The sequence below is a fragment of the Podarcis muralis genome, chromosome 11, assembly GCF_964188315.1.
Source record: "Podarcis muralis chromosome 11, rPodMur119.hap1.1, whole genome shotgun sequence".
Taxonomy (NCBI): Eukaryota; Metazoa; Chordata; class Lepidosauria; order Squamata; family Lacertidae; genus Podarcis; species Podarcis muralis.
The window spans coordinates 44,562,545-44,582,962 of record NC_135665.1 but is presented as its reverse complement, the minus strand read 5'-3'; the positions used below and the strand labels follow the sequence as shown (position 1 = coordinate 44,582,962).

The following is a 20,418-nucleotide window of genomic DNA, read 5'->3' as shown; positions in this document are numbered from 1 at the left end:
AGCAACAGCAAAATGAAGAGCCACTGCATTTCTCCTTGTCACTTAATGCTGCAGTTGCTACTGCCAGGCAGAAGGAGAAAAATGAAAGAGCTCTTTAGCTGAGTATGCTAAGTTGAGACCAGATAAAGATCACTGAAGCAGAAGTTTCATTCATTGGAGAATGTGCCTTTAAAACACCCAGGAGCTTCTGCTAAGATTTTGTGGGAACACAAGAGTTCAACCACTGTTCTTCATGATCAAGTTGACAATCAGTTGCACTTAGACCCAAAGACCTATTTACAAATTCTTGTCCATCCATATGTTCCTCAGATAACTTTTAGAAAAGGTTTTTCCTCAGCCTCAAACAAGAGTCTAAAACGGGCTAGGAACAAATGTGGTCCCCCAGACTTCTTTATCTGGCTAACTCTACCAAGCAAAAAAAAAAAAAAAAACCCTCCCCAGGCCACAACCCTCACTGGCCCTGCTTCACACCCTCCTCAATGTTTTTATCTAGCTGGAATATGTCCTCTGGCAACACTTCCTGCTTGCCTGGACGGAGGGCAGAGAGAGCTGTGCAAGAGAGTTGTAAAAGCTAGCCTACTGTTAAAAGGTGACATTTATATGACATTTTAAAGTGGGTGCACATTTGCCTTTGGTGTGTGGTCCTCAGAGAGTTGCCCAGAAGTGTGACCTTCAGGCCTAAGGGAGTTCCGCACTCCTGGTCTAAAATGAATCTGCAATGTTACCTTGCCTCCAGCATATATACACAATGCTGTGAATGAGGAAGTGGATTATTATCTGGCAAGGACAGGCAAAATGATTGCTATTGAGCATGCACATCAGTTACACAGAAACAGGATTTTATCAAGTTTCTCACTGTATCCATTGGGATTTACTACCTCTCACAGGTCATTTTAATGCATTGGTTAAACCACAGGAATTTGGGGTGCAGGAGAAAATCCTATTATCGTCAGCCAAATCATTGTACGCCAAGGCTAACTACGACCAAACAGATGGATGGTGGAATGCAATATGAAAGGGGGGGGGTGATTTTCCTCTGTTATTATGCATTTGGGGGTTTTTTTCCTGCTTGTGTCCATCACACAATAGGAAAGGGAGGAGTGCACAGGATATAGCCTAAAAGCTATGATAAATTGTAATTTTATTTTCCTTTCCCCCCCACAATGGGAAGCAATGGAAAATAGCAAAATGCAGACTTTTCCATACTGTATGAGTTCACTCCAAAAGCATTTCATTATATTGGCTTTAAAATATTGACACATTTAGAACTATTCTGTTTATAGTGGTAGCTTTTTCAGTGCCTTTATTGATTTTATATAGCTTTGTATGGCTTTTAAGTTGACTTTTGCTAATTTTGTGCTGGTGCCACTTTTATATTAGTCCGTTTGATTATATAAATATGTATATATTGTTATAAGCTAAGTGCTTATAATGATTAAATAATTTCACCAACTAAGTACCCTTTCATAATAAAAAAATCAAGTTACTTATAATAGATGGCCACTTTGTGTTCATCACAGTGTGTGACAGTACACAAAAACAGTGGTTGTGGGGAAAGAAATTCACAAGGTTGCTTACAGTAGATTGTCACTGTTCTCGGAATCTAGAAGGAAAGCATTATAATTCTATCACCGACCAGAGGCTGCAAGCTGCAGGTGGACAGTGCTGTGGCACTCATGCCCCGCTTGCAGGCATCTCACAGCCATGTGGTTGGCCATCCCGTGAGAACAGGATGCTAAAGTAGATGCCACCCCTGTGATGGCCACTTGCCAGTGGTTGGCATGGCTAGTGTGCATAGGCACACTATACACATACAAGGCGTACACACATACCACACTCATGAAACATGCAAGCATACAGCACTTTCTTGTTCTCACTCCCCCCTCCCACAGTCGTAACCTCATACATATACACAACAATTCCAGCTCTACCCACTGAAGTGCTCAGGTGGGAGTGGCTGGATATACAATGGTGCCCCGCAAGACGAATGCCTCGCAAGACGGAAAACCCGCTAGACGAAAGGGTTTTCCGTTTTGGAGGTGCTTCGCAAAACGAATTTCCTATGGGCTTGCTTCGCAAGACGAAAATGTCTTGCGAGTTCCTGCAGGGTTTTTTTCCTCCCCCCCCCCTTTTTCCCAAGCCGCTAAGCCGCTTATCAGCTGATCCGCTAAGCCGCTTAACAGCTGATCTGCTAAGCCGCTTAACAGCTGGTCGCTAAGCCGCTTATCAGCTGATCCGCTAAACCGCTTAACGGCTGATCCGCTAAGCCGCTAAACAGCTGATCGCTAAGCCGCTTATCAGCTGATCTGCTAAGCCGCTTAACAGCTGATCCGCTAAGCCGCTTATCAGCTGATCTGCTAAGCCGCTTATCAGCTGATCCGCTAAGCCCGCTAAGCCGCTAATGGGCTTGCTTCACAAGACGAAAAAACCGCAAGACGAAGAGACTCGCGAAACGGATTCTTTTCGTCTTGCGAGGCACCACTGTAGAAATGAGCAAACCAGTGATATTTTAGGGAGCAGGCTAGCAGGCGGGGCCCATTACTTACATCATAGGAGCCTATACAACACAAAACACTGTGCTGTATGTAGGCTTTATCTTATTTGTTTTTTATCTTATATTTTGGAAATGTACATCCACTTTTTTTCCTTTAATTTTTTTTTGGGGGGGAGCCAAGAGAGTAGGGCCCTAAGCTACAGCTTCTTTAGCTTATACGTAAATCCGGAACTGCCCATACTTAATAGCAAGCTGAAAATAAATACTTCTGCTTTCCTGCAATAATATAATGGGTTTTTAAAAAATCTTGGCTATTACGTATTTCTGGTGAATATCTATTTGTTCATATTTTTCCCCCGTTCAATATGCAAAGTCTACAAGGTGCCACTGTAGCCCCTTTCAGGGAAAAGAAGAAGAAGAAGAAGAAGAAGAAGAAGAAGAAGAAGAAGAAGAAGAAGATTCTGTACTCTGCATTTTCCATGAACAGTACTAAACAGGATTTAAAAATGTCTTTCTTCATTTCCAATGCACATTTTAAAATAAAAACCAAAAACAGTTAAATAAAACCAGGCCATACACCATGTTTGCAACGGGGGGAGGGGAGATAATATAATTTATGGACAGAATACCAATACTAAAATGACAGTCATTGGCTTAATAGTGCATATTATGTATTTATAGTCCATTCCTTTCAGTGCTAGATATCAGCTGTTTAATGAGCACAAACACCACCCTCCGCCAAGACAAAGGGCTGCACACATTCACACTTTCACCTAAGCATCCATTAGTTCTTTGCTCATATGTTCCCTCATCACTTTCCCCATGACAGTTACTGGCCCAGCCTTTGGCAGAGAACACACACAGGTGGCTTGCTCTGCCCTTGTGGCTTTAAAACTCCCTGCTGTCATCCTGTCAATTCTTAGATGACAAACATAGCCCAATTAGATTAGCATTTAGCTGGGAGACTTCCCAAGAAGTTTGAAAGCTGCAGTAAAATGAACTGAGAAGTCAATAAAGAGGACAGGATATGGCATTCCTCTGCCAAACTGCCATAGAACCAGACAGATTCTGGAGTGCAATTAAGGACCCACAACTGTTCTTTAAGTCAATAGCTGCAGTATCTTTTTCAAATTATTTCTAAAGTTTTCCAAATTAGATAAGCCTGCAACAGCAGCTCACATCCAAAATGTCCAGTTGTGTTGGGAGCTGACCTTCTTAGGCCTACAGTTCAAGGATGGAGGAGAATCTACATTGGAAATTATTATACAAAGGTACAATGTCTCAATTTGAGATGCAGCAATACCTAGAGCAATCCTTTAATGTGCCTGTGCCTACACAATTGCTGGACATCAGCCCAATCTAGGATTACGCTCTTCCTCCTCAGGCAATATGAGTCTGCACCGTTTATGACGCATTACTTCTGTTGGGAGCTGCCCAGAGTGGCTGGGGAAACCCAGCCAGATGGGCGGGGTATAAATAATAAACATTATTATAAATAATAAATTAGCCCTATGCAGCCTAGGACCCATGTACCTACAGGACTGCCTCTCCTGGTATGCCCCGCGGAGGACCTTAAGGTCCACAAATGACAACACTTTGGAGGTCCAAGTCGCAAGGTGGTTAGATTGGTCTCTAGGGCCAGCGCCTTTTCAGTACTGGCCCCGACTTGGTGGAACGCTCCGTCACAAGAGACTAGGGCCCTGCGGGACTTGACATCTTTCCGCAGGGCCTGCAAGACAGAGCTGTTCCGCCTGGCCTTTGGTTTGGACTCGGTCTGACCCTTATGTTTCCCTCCCCTTTTGGTTTTGATCTATGGGCTACTATTAAAATGAGGCTGCATTTTAAATTGTATTTTAACCCGTATGTTAAATTGGTCCGCCCCCCCCCCCCTTATGTTTTTATTGTAATTTTACTGGTGTTAGCCGCCGCCGAGCCCAGCTCTGGCCAGGGAGGGCAGGGTATAAATAAAAAAATATTATTATTTATTATTATTATAAGCTGCCTCCTTCCTGTAATGTTCATTATATATGTGCACTGTGGTCATAAGCACTAAGTACTGCCAAGGTAAACCGAACAATCACAAGGAGCATGTGGACATTGCTTCCAAACTACATTTGTGCATACCATCATGTGTAGGCAATATCCACATCCACAATTGGGACAAGTTCTCCTGGTGAAGGCAATGCACAGCAATATCTCAAAGCTGACTGCTTATGTGTGACTGGTCCCAAACTAAATGGATAACTTATGGAATAGGGAGAGAATGTGGGATGGGCCAAGAACAGTTCCTTCCTACAGCAGTGCTTCACCTTCCGGGAGGCTGGCAATGTTGGCATAAAAAGTAATTGTATGATCTACCCATGCCATTGGGTCTCCCCATTTTAAATGCATGAACTCTCGTGTGAAAGCAACAACCATGCTGCATAGTAATATAAGAATCAGTATTCAGTGTCTGTCTATAGTTGGTGAGCCAGCTGATATTGAATACACAGAAGACAGAGATGCTTATGGTGATTGTAGAAGTAGGTATGTCTATCCTGGATGAAGACACACTGCCCCAAAGCAACAAGTTCACAGCTTGGAGGTATTTCTGAAATCCAGAAATACAGGTGCTGATGGTGGTGGCAGATAGTAGATGATGCTTGATTCTGATAGAAAGTGCTATGCCAAAATGTACCCCATCCGGAAAATACGGACATTGGTACTGTTTTAAATGCCCGATTTCACTACAGTAAGGCACTTTACATAGACCGGCTCTGGAAGACAGTCCAAAACTGCAGTTGCTTTAGACTGAGGTGGTACAGCTTTTATCCAGTGCTAATACAATTCAATAATATTACAAGAGCTCTACTGGTAACCACTTAGCTTTCCAGGATCGATTCATAGTGCTGCTTTTCACCTTTAAAAAACCAGGACTCTATAAAACCTTAGGGACACTATTTCCATTCCAGCGCTTTCAGTTCAGTTAACAATGCCCTATTGCAGGTGTAGTCATCATAAGCGAGGATGCTTGCTACAAGCAGTGCAACCCTATTTGGTCCCCTCAACAGATAATTCCCCCCACCCCATCAAACACATGCAAGATCTATTCAATCAGTACTTTTGGCAGAGCCATAAATATTGTGATGTGTTTGGACATGTCTTGGGTTATAACTGGGGCAGCACTAGTTTGCCTTTTGCTCAATGCTCGTAGGGTGTGATATAACTGCTATGATTTATAGATAGGTTCTATTATAGCTGTGTAATTTATGTTCCTAGCTTTAAAGTCAAAATGTTGTGAATTGCCTTGGAAGTATTTGTATCCTCAAAAAGGGAATATACATGAGTAATGATGGAATAACAACAACAACAACAACAACAATAACTTAAGGAACTTGTGTAAATGTATAAAGCCAAACACTTCACCACATGAAGCCAACTTCTACAGGACACAATTTAAGCACAATACACGGGCTGGAAATACAGAGTAGCTACAACAGAGGATCTAAGGCACAAATACTAGAATTCACTTTGCAAGACTCGAGCATACATTGCATCAAAAGATGGCATATTGCTTACCGTGTAAATGCCAACTCTACAAACAGCATATGAAAGCTGGATACATCCAGACATTCTCTAAAGAAATTGAAATACAGTATTACCAAGTATTATTAGTGCTGGGGGAAGGGAAGAAATGAGAAATAAAAGTGTGCTTTTTTCCTTCTGAAACACAGGTTTATGCCACATGTTTTTTCCCATCGTAAGTTTAATCTTGGGAGGCTGCAGGAATTTTTTAATAACGGTGCACAAAGGTTGGCCAGAATAACAGGCTCCAGTCCCTCCCACTGTACCACCATATTTTGAAAGAAGGTGTGTGTGCCTATTCTAGTTTAAAACTGTATTTATCATCACAGGGTTTTGTGCCCATAAAAATATTTTAGCTTTCATGATTACATTTTGCAGTGAACCCCTGAGCACCTAAATACGAAAAAGTGACATAGAAATAAGTTGTCCACATTATTTTTTCATACAGCACTACTGAGGCAGGCTCATAAAAGCAGTTCATTCCAAGAAGTGTTATGTGAGTAGTTTGTCCCAAACAAAAAACATATATATGTATGCATGCAGTCATCATATGCCATTAAGTTGCCTAGGAGGAGGAAAGGAATCTTAGATCAGAAGCTCAAACACAGACCTATACGGGGCTACTATATTCCTCGCTTATATGGCCTCATCCACACACACCCCAATTCCTGTTAGAGCTCTACTTCAAGTGGTCATATGAATGAAACAATATATTTCAGAAAGACATAAATGAGTTCTCTTTTTCATAACCTGGTTTGGCAACACCATGTATTTCTTAAAGATAGACCTGTTTTTAAGAAATGTCCCACTTTCAGGGACAGCAGAAAACTTTGGTGTCTTAAATATATAAAATTTTCTCCTTCACAGTTTGAAAGTTTTACATTGAGATTTTATGTATGAGTGCAGGCCAGATAGGTGGGCACAGCACACAATACACTAAACCTGCACAGTGCGTTGGTGATTCCATGATTTGTGCTACTAATTGCTTCCTTAGTAAATGTGAGAGAAATCGCAGGCCAAAAAAATGGTTCCTGATTGACTGGTTCATTTTTTATCCTGATCGATCATGGAAGAACCGTATTTTGATCCATTTTGCCTGACTGACAGTTGACAAGGAGGAGGGGCAATATATATTGGTACACAAGAGCAGAGGATTACAGAATGAATTTGTGCCTTTGAAATTGCACCCCTACTTAGATTGTTAGCTCTTCTGCAGCAGGGAGTTAACCTTCTCTTCTGTTCCTGTGCGCTGAAAGCATTCAATAAATAGTATCTCTTTCAGTTGTATGCATACCAAAACAAGCTGTCTGTTAACTGTGACAACAATCTGGCTAGCTAAAAAACAATGGGTTGTATGCAACTAATCTTTACTCAAGAGTAAACCTACTGAAATTAATGACCCTTAGTCATGTTCATCCATTTCAGCTGGTCCATTCTGAATAAAACTTAGTTGAATACCACCCACCTACAGTTATGCTCTGGGTTTGCTTTTTTCCTATAAGATATATGGTTTAGATGCAAAACTATAAAGCTGAACTTATACTGTACTTGCAAGACAGGAAAGTCCTATCTAGTACACTAGCTTACCTCCCTCTGTCTATATATTTCGATGTTAATTACTTTTTTGTTTTTTACATCATCTTTGATAGTGTGTAATTAAATAAGATATAATTAACAAACCAAAGTTACAAAATATAAGTTAAAATAAAACTTTTAGATTATATTGTGTACTGACAATGACTTTCCTGTCTTCCAAATATAATTAAAAGTTGAGCTTTAAAGACTTGTATCTAGCATGCATCTGATTTTGGATGAAAAAAACCAGATTGTAACTGTATTAGGTTGTTCTAAGCCTACTATTAGCAATTGCTTTAGTTAGTTGGATTGTTTGCTGTCACAGAAAACAACTTGCTTTTGGTGTGCATATTTCTGTTAAACAAGCTTTTAAGAAAGAAAATGTAGCAAGTGTATGCAATACTGAGGTTTCTCCCAGCCCTCAATTTTCCAGTACAAGGAAATTTCAGCTAAATTTCAACATGACGAAGCTTAGTACAAGAAGTTTAGAGTCACTGTTTTAGTAGGGAAGCCAACACATACAACAAAGGTTATGTAACTTCAGTTTGAATTCTTATTCAGCACACAATTAATTTGCTTTTGACCTTTAGCGATTGCTACAATAATAAGGCTTTTCAGCTGCAAACAAAACCAAGATAAATACAAAAGGAGTGTAACTTAAATATAAAACTTACTGTGTCTCTGTACAACACCCTTGTGAATAACAAGACTAAAAAATGTAATTAATATATTCAGCCATTGCATACAAAAGGGAAAGGTTAAGTTTGTAATTAGTTTTACAAGAGGGCTGAAAGAACAAGTACAAGCAAGACTGTAGCTTCTCTATAGTAACTCCTTAACACAAACTGAGATGGAATCTACACATATAAAAAAACACTTTGAAAATGGTGTGTTTTTTTTTAAAAAAAAGGTTTTGAAAAGTACATTGAATTTTGCATAGCTCACTGTCACCATCTAGTGTCACATTTGTATATTGCACTTTGCAACACATTTAAACATTTTATTTGGAGCTGTACAGCTGAGTCCTGAGCAGTTTATTGCTTTCAGCAGCATTTTTGTAAAAAAGAAAAAAAACTCACACAGCTAAAAAATTATTAAAGGTGCTTGCCCTCCAGAAATGAATTCAGCCTTATATAGAAAGTATTCCATATCTGACATATGTCACTATCCTATCTTTTCTGCTAAAACAGGCAGAAAAATCATTGTCTGCCAAGACGCTTGGCAATTTTCAAGTGATCCATGGGGAGAAGAGTTTGGAAACACTGATCCATCTCAATAAGTCACTTTGATCCTATGCTAATGTTCACTTCTGCGAGGAGTGATATAATTGACAAACATAAAACCAAAGTGAAAAGTCACTTGAATTCTGGTCAACGGGCACCTTTGCTTCCATTTGGGGTCTTTTCAGGAGACATTACTGTCCTATCCAGTCATCTGTAATCCTTCCTGCTCAAGACAGCATCGTTCTCCATACATAGCTCACAGATCAATAGCTAAGTGTGGCATGCCTATGTCCTGTGTCATGTACAATCCCGAGTGTAGTGGGGGTGGAGGAGATGTCTCTTGGCAACTGTAGGACTTGCAAAAACCACTGTCTGGACCTCATATCCAAGGTATACTGTATATTTAGATCTAAAAAGATAATCCAGTATGACATGGGCCATTTCTATTTTATCTTGCTGCTTTTCCATTTTTATCATGCTGTTTTTACTATCCTAAGCATTTGTATTGTTATCTGCTCCACTAAGCCTTTGGGCTGAAGAGTGGACCATTACGCATAACAGAAAGTACCTTACATTGCACTACAAATCACCTGGAGATGTCCCATAGGAAGTAATTCATTAATGAAATAAATAATAATAGTAATATTCTTAAGTACTGATGAAGAACCAGTATTTTTAGTATCTGCTCTTACTTTAGCACAGTTAATAATAGATTGGTTTGATACAGAGGGTCAGATTCTACTTCAAATACTTTAGATATACTGTTCACACAGATTATGAAATGGGTAAACAGGCCCATCTAACAATTTATCTGCAGCAAGTGGCTGCTATACCCATTAGCACAGTGGCTGAAACGGCTTAGAAACATCTAACTATATCCATAGGTGGGCTGACTCAATGATTGCACTCTCAATGCATATACTGTAAAAATGCATAAGAAAGCCCTGGGGGCTTTTTCAGTGTGAACTACGGCAATAGCAAACAGCTAATGTGTGTGTGTAATGTAAATAGCAAACAGCTAATGTGTGTATGTAAGGGACTCGGGTGGCACTGTGGGCAAAAGCCTCAGCGCCTAGGGCTTGCCGATCGAAAGGTCGGCGGTTCGAATCCCCGCGGCGGGGTGCGCTCCCGTTGCTCGGTCCTAGCGACTGCCAACCTAGCAGTTCGAAAGCACCCCCGGGTGCAAGTAGATAAATAGGGACCGCTTACTAGTGGGAAGGTAAACGGCGTTTCCGTGTGCTGCGCTGGCTTGCCAGATGCAGCTTTGTCATGCTGGCCACGTGACCTGGAAGTGTCTGCGGACAGCGCTGGCCCCCGGCCTCTTGAGTGAGATGGGCGCACAACCCTAGAGTCTGTCAAGACTGGCCCGTACGGGCAGGGGTACCTTTACCTTTACCTTTAATGTGTGTGTGTGTGTGTGTGTGTGTGTGTGTGTGTGGCGGGAGAACTACGCATCACAATCCTAATTAAGAAACAAAGAGAAGTCATCATAGAAAAGAAATTCTTTTTTTACTGTTCAGCAGGCAGATTTGCTATGGTCAATTTTCACAATGGTATGCTGAACCACTGCAGCTTATGGTTTTGGAAAGACACATTAAGAAAGCTGGCAAAATTTGCACAGGTATTATCAGTGAAACAATTAGACGTATCAGCAATTAAACACTATGGAAATATATATTTTTAAATGTCCCTCATATGGTAACCTCAGCTTCGCAGACTATATATGTAGGGCAGGCCTCACCTATCAGAACAGACCAACTGTCAGGGCAGCATGGACTGTTCTCTAGCTTCCAACTGTAGCCTAAGTAAGAGCCACTTATCTTTTCTAGAGATATTACCCACAGTGTCCAACAGAGGACAGATCTTAGGTGGTCTGAAAGCCATACAAATAAACGCTTATTGCTAAAAGTATTCCTGTGGATAATGGGGTGTGAATTGCAGTTTTAGCCATGGACATTTATATTTTAATGTTTGTGTATTTTAAGCAGGTTATGAAGAAAGTGAGTGAAGACTATCAAAACTATTGCAAGAGATTCCTATGGGCCTATGATAAGAAAATTGAGAAAGGGTAGGATAAATGTATGGTTATGAAAAGTAAGCAGGGCAATCCTTTACCCACTATTATAATTAAGGAGCATCCAAATGTATACTGTATTTTTACATGTGTAACTGGAATATGCAACACATATTTCTAAAGTTACTTTTCTGAAACAGTAAATAACTAAAAGGTACCCTTTGCCACAGGCTACAGCAAAGAATTGCAACAGGTTTCAATGAAAAACCATAGTAATTCATAAAATATTGGGTGTGTTTGCGTGCCATGGCAAGCCATGGTTAATGGTTAACCATGATTACTCCCACTCCAGTTCTCCCCTAGAGCAGGTGGAAGAAACAAAACACAATCCTTGGCATACATCCAAACTAGGTGTTGTACTCTGTTGGGCTCCAAAATAACCACAATCTAAGGCCAATGTCTGTTCATGGCTCACCAACTGTGGCTTGTTTGGAGAAAAACAAACCAAAAGTCCAGTTTGGGGTGTAATAATGTGAAGCCAAGGATTGTGTTTTGTTGTTCCCACTTGCTCTACAAGAGGAGCAATCTGCTTAACCATGGCTTGCCATGATGTGAACAAAGCCAACAAAGTGTGGCCATGTGTCCTACTCTGGAGAACCTAAATCGCTTGTGATGATAAGAAACTATAAAAAGGGGGAGGAGTGGCAAAAAGAAGCTGGCCACCCTAAGCTAAAAAAAAAGTTCAACAACTTTGGTCTGCCCCAGGCTTGCTATGCTGCTGGGGAAAGCAGCAGAAAATGCTAGAGATTTATGACCTTTATGATATTTTAAAAGTTACCTGGGTGGGGTGCTGTGTATAGCAGCAGTTCAACTAATTAAGGATTACAAGGAATGAAAAGAGCCAGAAAATAACAAGAGTTTCAGCGGAGGGTGGAAATATGTTGTCTGGATGGCAAGTCTACCTGTGGCAGATTTACCACTGAGAAACAACAGAGGGGTTCTCCTGGAATACAAGATTCACAGATGACAAGTCTACACAGCCCTGGCACCATTCAGACACCAGATCTCCTAGAAATTGGAGACCTGTTTCCTGATTATAGTTACTTATTTTATTTTATTTTATTTTATTTTATTTTATATTTTAGGACTTTCATGCTCTAAACTCAAAACAAAAAGACAGGCTTTGAAATGGAATATTGTGCTGTGTGTCAGGGTTTCTTAAGAAAAGGTTCAATAACCAGCCAAAGTTTTCAATGGTGGGCCATTTTTAAGTTTCATTTACTTACAGTTTACTGCAGTTTTCTGCAAGGAGTTTACATGGTGAGCATGAAAGAGAAAACAAAACATTTGCACTCACAAGTTGTTTCAAGTTAAACATTCAAGACTGCCAGGCACCTTCATTTGATGCTTAATCAAAGCCTTGGAACAAGCAACAGGGAACTAAGTCATGATGCTATATTGTAACTATCCACACCAAGGAATGCTCTCAGAAATCATGCAGGAATAAATAAGCAATGTGTGTCCACAGGGAGCCAGTGAGAGACTGTTTCCCCTGCAAACATAAAACCTAAGTTATCACTTCACAGAACTGAAGCCGATGCTTGATTCAACAGTAGATAAATATTACTGTTCTATAATGTTACTTAAGTTCCAAAGTCCAACCTGAAGATTCCTCTTGCAACGTATCCCATTATAAAATAGCTCCACTTTAAAAAACAGAAACAAAACAAAAAACATATACAATACATACGTATTTCTGTAAGCTTTTGATTTATTTTTACTTGCATAAAAGATAAAGATTTTTATTGCAATTCCTAATCACACAGGGCTGCACTGATTTAAGAACAGCCACAGGGGTATATCAGTAATAAAGTAGCAGCAGTATTTTCGTATCAGTATGCATTTGACTTTGGCAATGTGGGCAAGAGCTCTTCACTGGGAAAACAGGCATCAATTGTGTCTGGCCATCATAGGGAATTTGCTCCCATACCCTTAGCATTTCTTAAAATGGCCATAGGCATGAGAAGAAATACAAAGGTGGAAGTATGATCCTCTTTTACCACCTTCCCTCCAGCAAGATGTAGAAGAGTCTGAATGCAGGCTATAGCCAAAAACAAACAAAAAACAGACAGGTCTCAAAAACATATTACAGTGGTACCTCTGGTTACGTACTTAATTCGTTCTGGAGGTCCGTTCTTAACCTGAAACTGTTCTTAACCTGAAGCACCACTTTAGCTAATGGGGCCTCCCACTGCTGCCGCGCCACCGGAGCACGATTTCTGTTCTCATCCTGAAGCAAAGTTCTTAACCCGAGGTACTATTTCTGGGTTAGCGGAGTCTGTAACCTGAAGTGTATGCAACCTGAAGCATATGTAACCCGAGGTACCACTGTATAGCACATATGATTAAAGTGTTGTAATACACACCACATATATACAGAAATGACCAAAAACTCAGGGCGCAGCCATCAGAAAAATGTTGGCCATGCCCTAACAGGCATGCACACTAGCTTCTGTGGCAGACCTCTACACCAAAAATATCTTTCTGGTTTAATTGTACAAGTTTTTGAACATTGCTCTGCATGGGCACAGAAGCCAAATGTGTGAGTGCATAGAGACAAAGGACTGCTAAGTGTTGGAAACAAATTAGGTATCCTTTAACTCCATGCTGAAAGCATGAAAATTGCACAGTTCAGGTGATCTCTCAATAATCCATGTCAACAACAGATGTGAAGAAGGTGGAGTTACCAAGAATGACAACTGCCAAGGTGCACTGAACATACATACAGCCTGCTTCAAATGAACCCTGATTATCCTCTGTAAACTAATCCAGCTGTTAATTGGTATAGTAGTATACTGAACACAAATGAGACTCAGAGGTCCCCAGTTGAGAGCTCACCAGGTGTCCTTTGGAAAGGCAGCACACTCTCAAGCCTCATCTGCACTATAAATTTAAAGCATTATCAAACTACTTTAAACAGTCATGGCTCTCCCACCCCCCACAAAAAACCTCTGAACTGTAGTTCACAGACCTACAATTCTCAGAGTTGTTTAACCATCAATATCTCTTCCCAGGGAACTCTTCCTTGACATCCAAAACAGGATAATCAATCAACATTATCATAAAAAGAAAATTATTTATGATACTCTGAAAATTATTATGTCTCTTCCAGCCTCCACAGTGCGAAACAGACATAACCAAACATTTCTATAAAAAGAGCTGAGGAAAAAGAAGGGGGGCAAAGAAACTCAATGAATAATACATGGAATTTATTTAATCTTATTTTTTGAGCTGTTGCTGAGTCTGCTCCTTCATATTTGTCATGTTTATCAAGGACTTATAGAAAATGAAGGTTTGTCAGAATTAAGAAGAGCTTCTCTACCCTTTCACATGTCAAATTGTCTCTTGATTTGATGTATTTCAAAACATGCATCTGGGTCTTATATTCAAGAGGTGTGCTCTCAGTCTACAAATCAGGACTTTCTTGTTCTCCGTGTACAAAAATTATAATGACCCAATACTGTTTTATGATTATGATTATTTTATTTATTAAATTGGTATGCCACCCTTCATCTGAAGATCACAAGATAGTTCACAACACAGAACTACAAAATGAACACACAAAATACACAACCAAAACAACAAACACCAAATAACCCTCCTCCCACAAACACATTTAAAAGGACATTGATTATTTAACCAGTCAAAGGCCTGGTGATTGAGAAATGTTTTTACCTGCCACCTAAAGGTATGCAATGAAGGCACCAGACGAGCCTCCTTGGGGAGAGCATTCCACAAATGGGGGGCACCACAGAAAAGGCCTATTGTTGTGTTGCCACCCTCTGAACCTCTTGTGCATACAAAGAAGGGTCTCGGTTTATGATTGCAGGGTCTAGTTTGGTTCTTATGGAAAAGGGCGGACCTTGAGGTACTGTATTGCTGTCCTGAGCCATTTAAGGCTTTATAGGTCAAATCCTATAAAGGGATTAGGGACGCGGGTGGCGCTGTGGGTAAAACCTCAGCGCCTAGGACTTGCCGATCGTCAGGTCGGCGGTTCGAATCCCCGCGGCGGGGTGCGCTCCCATTGCTCGGTCCCAGCGCCTGCCAACCTAGCAGTTCAAAAGCACCCCCGGGTGCAAGTAGATAAATAGGGACCGCTTTCTAGCGGGAAGGTAAATGGCGTTTCTGTGTGCTGCGCTGGCTCGCCAGATGCAGCTTGTCACGCTGGCCACGTGACCCGGAAGTGTCTCCGGACAGCGCTGGCCCCCGGCCTCTTAAGCGAGATGGGCGCGCAACCCCAGAGTCGGACACGACTGGCCCATACAGGCAGGGGTACCTTTACCTTTAGGTCAAATCCTGCACTTTGAATTAGGCCTGGAAACTGATTGGCAGCCAGTGCAGTTGGGCCAGAAACAGTGATGTATGCCCAAACCATCTGGCCCTGGTAAGCAAACTGCCCACCAAATTCTGCACCAGCTGAAATTTCTAAACTGTTACCAGAGGCAGCCTCACATATACAGTGTGTTAAGGTAATCTAACCTAAAGGTTATCAGACCACAGACAACAAGTTAGGCTATCTTTGTCCAGATAAGGGTGCAGCTGGGCCACCAGCCAAAGCTGCTGGAAAGCACTCCATGCCACCAAGGCAACCTGAGCCTCAAGCAACAGGGATGGATCCAGGAGTACCCCCAAGCTATGCTACTCTCATTTTCCTATCTCCTGCCCTTGTTTTGCCAACTGGCTCTTCAGAAAAGCCCTCTATCAAAAGTGTATCTGCAGTTGTCCAATTTTCCTAACTACAAACATGTAGCAAGCTTGCTGCAACCCCTCCACAACTCCCAGGGCAGATCACCAGTACTTTTTAAGAATTTGAACAAGGATGGAGAAAGCTTTGCCTGCAGATTTATTTTGAAGCTTTAAAATACATAGGAGCCCTGCAAAAAGACCAAACTTGATAGCTGGGAAGCTTTTATCAGGAGTGTGTCCTGTTGACATATATATAATCACAAGAATAGTATATGCGTATGAGCATGTAAAACATTCCAGACCTATCACACACCTTTTATCAGCACAACTTGCAGCTTAAAAATGCTCTTCATCTTACTTTGTCAACAATGTTGAATTGTGGTTAAATCACTCTATAATACCAACCTAAAATCAACACTGAATATAGTCATTCTGCCATATTAACAGCATCTTTGCACAGTGTATGCCACCTGTGAGAAGTTTTTGAAAATTACATTGTTGTAGGGCATTCCCACTCTACCTATTCTCAGGAGTTGTTATTTTGATAGAAAGTTTCTGTTATTAAATATCCCTTACTATTTTCAATCTTTCTTCTTTCATGGAACCATTTCCATGTTAACCAGCTTACAAAGGGGAAGGCTATCCTAGAGCAAATATTTCAGGCTTGAAGGATCTATTTAAGAAAGAAACAAAAATCAAGAGTTTCAGGGCCAACTGCCTAAAGCATGGGTAGGCAAACTAAGGCCCGGGGGCCAGATTCGGCCCAATTGCCTTCTAAATCCGGCCAGCGGATGGTCCGGGAATCAGTGAGTAGAATGTGTCCTTTTGGGATGCGGGTGGCGCTGTGGGTAAATCCTCAGCGCCTAGGACTTGCCGATCGCATGGTTGGCGGTTCAAATCCCCGCAGCGGGGTGCGCTCCCGTCATTCAGTCCCAGCGCCTGCCAACCTAGCAGTTCGAAAGCACCCCCGGGTGCAAGTAGATAAATAGGGACCGCTTACCAGCGGGAAGGTAAACGGCGTTCCGTGTGCTGCTCTGGCTCGCCAGATGCAGCTTGTCACGCTGGCCACGTGACCCGGAAGTGTCTTCGGACAGTGCTGGCTCCCGGCCTATAGAGTGAGATGAGCGCACAACCCCAGAGTCTGGCAAGACTGGCCTGTACGGGCAGGGGTACCTTTACTTTAATGTGTCCTTTTATTTAAAATGTATCTCTGGGTTAGTTGTGGGGCCTGCCTGGTGTTTTTACATTAGTAGAAAGTGTGTTTTTATTTAAAATACATCTTTGGGATATTTGTGGGGCATAGGAATTCGTTCATATTTTTTCCCCAAAATATAGTCCACCCGTCCGCCCCCAAGGTCTGAGGGACGGTGGTCTGGCCCCCTGCTGAAAAAGTTTGCTGACCCCTGGCCTAAAACAATCATAAGCCTGGTTTTTATTTGCCACTTTTCTCTGTTTCATGGCTTTATTAGAGATATATTTTTGTTCTTGCATTATTGAGGGTTGACTAGGAATCAAATTTACATTAGTGAGTGTAGGGAGGGGGGCTTCTCAATCAGCCTCCTTTTCCCCTCCCAAAACTTCAAGCCTTTTAGAGCTCTAGGGATTCTCCTCCATGACTCTAATCTTGCTGTTTGCTTCCTCTTCCATGAAATCAACATATCTGATGGCAGTATGAGGTAGATGTCACCATCACCATGGTGACAGAGCTGGTGTCCAGGGCTACTCTGCACTCACCCCAGGCACAACGATGAGTGATCCCTCATAGCCAGGGGAACAAAATCAACACTTGCCCTGTTATCTGCCCCCACAAGCAGCATACAAGACTAGCCATGAACACAGGCATCACTCTCCTCCTTGTGCTCCACCTCAAAACAGTGATCGACTGTAGGGTCTAATTACCAATTGATGTTAACAATATGATTAGCATTTACAACATGTCCTTTTTAACAATTAAAACCCAGGTCCAGTGGTGGGGGAGTATCTGGATTGCAGCATCCAGGAGACGAATGCTAAAGTTCACCCTCTGCAGCAGAGCTTTCCAAACTTTTCATGTCGGTGACACACGTTTTAGACATGCATCATTTCATGACACAGTAATTCAGTTTTACTAGCAAACTGGAGGTTAGACTAACCCCTTTCCAGCCCAGGGAGGAGTGTAAGGAGCGTCTGCATGACACACCTACACACTGCAGCCAACACACTAACATCACGACACACACTTTGGAAAGCTCTGCTCTACAGTCGCAATCTTTATGAAATCCCCACATACACACATACCAATATGAGTTTTCTTTCAAAAGCTAACTGCAATATTTGGGGAAGAAATCACTTCATTGCCATCACAAGTAGATGGACTCTGTGACACACAGGGTGACACACTGGCCCTCACCATCATCTGCCAGCTGAGATTATATGCTATAACATATCCAACACTTCCCAAATACTGAGTATTTTAGGGGGAAATTGGCAGCAGTAGCCAAGGAATGTTTCAGGGATACTTGGCTGCTGTTACCAACTACTATTATTCCTACTAAAGAATACTTGATCAGCTTCCAAGGGAACCTCGGATTCCCTTCAGAGACCATTTGAAAGCCACTTCTCTAAATTATTCTAGATACAAACATGGCTAAATACAGTTTTATAGACAAACATATTGGAAGCTGTAAATCGTTCATGCAATTATAAGTTTCTTGATTTTGAAGCCCAACTACTAGCACAGATTTATCCACGAAGCTTTCTAGACAGCTTTTTAAAACAAAAATGAGGCAATTTACATGGCCTAGGCAACCAACATTTAAAAAGTGTTGGTCATCCATCACTAGATATTGCAACCTGATTCTATGGAGTTAGGTCCACCAAAGCCACGGCCTTCTGAACATGCAACGGGCTGAATCTGCCATTTTGAAAAAGATGGCAAACCTGTATCATTAAGAAAAATATGTACATGCACACGTTATGATTATTGTTCTGTTTTTAGTTTTGTTTAAGAGGTTGGGGTTTTTGTTTTTTTTGGCAAGAAGTGGGAAAAGAAATCATATTCAAGTTCCAAACTCTATTCTTCTGTCTTTCCTTTCATACATAGCAAATCAAGCAGACTACCAACCCATAATAACTAGACATGTCAAAAAGTAGGGATTTGAAATTCTAGTCTCACATTTCATAAAAGGTATCATAAATATAATAGGGTACCATCCTTTGTGTGAGTTATGGCAGAAAAAGAACTGATACAGGTACATTTTAAGAACAGCAAGAGCAGGTGCTGAAAACATTTTAAAAGAAAGAAAAGCAAGTGTGTCATATTTTCACAACGCACACCATTAGCAAACAGTGAGGCTGCATGCAGCATGACAGCAGAAGGGAAGGGCAAGAAGCTGAGAAATAGGTCAGTCTGAGCTCAGCTAAGAGCATTTTGTAAATTTCCCACATACATGAGCCTATTTCAAAATCAATTAAATATACTAAGCGTTCAACAGAGTTCTGCAAAAATCATGCATTTCAATGTTTCCTTCAAAAACACATGAGAGACAGATTTCCAGAAAATCACTTGAGAAATCTCCAGGTTTCCAGGGAGCTGCAGCATGCTTGCTCTTGGAACATTCAAGTTCATTACTAGTGGCCCATTAACTAAGCTCTTAAAAAGAAACATACCATCTCGTTAAACATCTTCTTTCCCAGCATAAAGACTGAACACAAATGTTTTGGAGACAAATGAATCCTTTACGCATAAATATAATGTGCAAACTTTCTCAGACCTCACCATTTTATTCTTTTTCAGCAGTAAACTGTTTTTGTTTTCATTTTAGGGAGATGCAGTAAGGTAGGCTAACCAAAAAGCTATAGAAATCTATTTCGGTCAAATACTACTCCCATTTTAAGCAATAGAGTCTTGCCGAACCTTAAACACAAACCAATTTATTATGACATAAGCTTTCACAGACTACAGGTCACTTCATGAACTAAGATCCTAAGTTACAGGTGAGGTTGGTGTGTCTTAGTGTGTGAGTGAGAAAGAAAGAAAGAAAGAAAGAAAGAAAGAAAGAAAGAAAGAGGTTAGAGGTACCGTATTTTTTGCTCTATAAGACTCACTTTTCCCTCCTAAAAAGTAAGGGGAAATGTGTGTGCGTCTTATGGAGCGAATGCAGGCTGTGCAGCTATCCCAGAAGCCAGAACAGCAAGAGGGATTGCTTCTTTCACTGCGTAGCGATCCCTCTTGCTGTTCTGGCTTCTGAGATTCAGAATATTTTTTTTCTTGTTTTCCTCCTCCAAAAACTAGGTGCGTCTTGTGGTCTGGTGCGTCTTATAGAACAAAAAATACGGTAAATGAAATGTGGGATAGTACTGAAAGTGATAATTTTGTGATCATTCACAAAACAGTCATTGGTGATCAATGACTGGTAAGCCAATCAAAACATGTAGCATTAATTTTTAAAAAACAAGCTCAGTCCAGAATTGATAGAACTGAAACTCCTGGTGAACTGTGAATGAGCTTTTTCACATTCCAGTTTCTCTTTGAAGTTTCTTTGTTCAAAGATTGGTACTTCTAAGGTCAGTTACAGAGTATTCCAGATGCCGAAATCTCCCCCACCCCGACCCACCCTGGTTTCTTAACATTGTCATTTCTGATGACAGATTTCTGTCTCTTTATTCCTTTGTACAAAGACTGGTTTGTTTGCCAAGAAGAGCATTGCTGGCAGAGGGTGGCATACCTCATACTGCAAGACGAGCAGGTGAATGAATCCCTAATGTTGTAAATGACATTGTTATGTCCCGGAATAGTGTTGCCACAGTTGGCAACCATGTCC

The 20,418-nt window shown here is 41.2% G+C and overlaps 1 protein-coding gene across 9 annotated transcripts in view; it reads right to left on the bottom strand.

Moving 5' to 3' along the window:
- Positions 1–20,418, bottom strand: part of ARL15 (ARF like GTPase 15) — a 191,549-nt gene that overhangs the window by 132,043 nt on the left and 39,088 nt on the right. For 6 of the 9 annotated variants that reach the window (XM_077936385.1, XM_077936387.1, XM_077936388.1 and 3 more), the window contains exons 2-3: positions 12,157–12,172; positions 6,053–6,109 (exon numbers count right to left, since the gene is read on the bottom strand). The exons of 2 other annotated variants lie outside the window; for them this stretch is intronic. In XM_077936385.1, coding sequence (XP_077792511.1) covers positions 6,053–6,106 — 54 coding nt within the window. In that variant the 5' untranslated portion in view covers positions 6,107–6,109; positions 12,157–12,172. Of the gene's footprint in view, positions 1–6,052; positions 6,687–12,156; positions 12,173–20,418 lie in introns of those variants that run through there. One more of the 9 variants, XM_028749126.2, reaches the window with a different exon arrangement.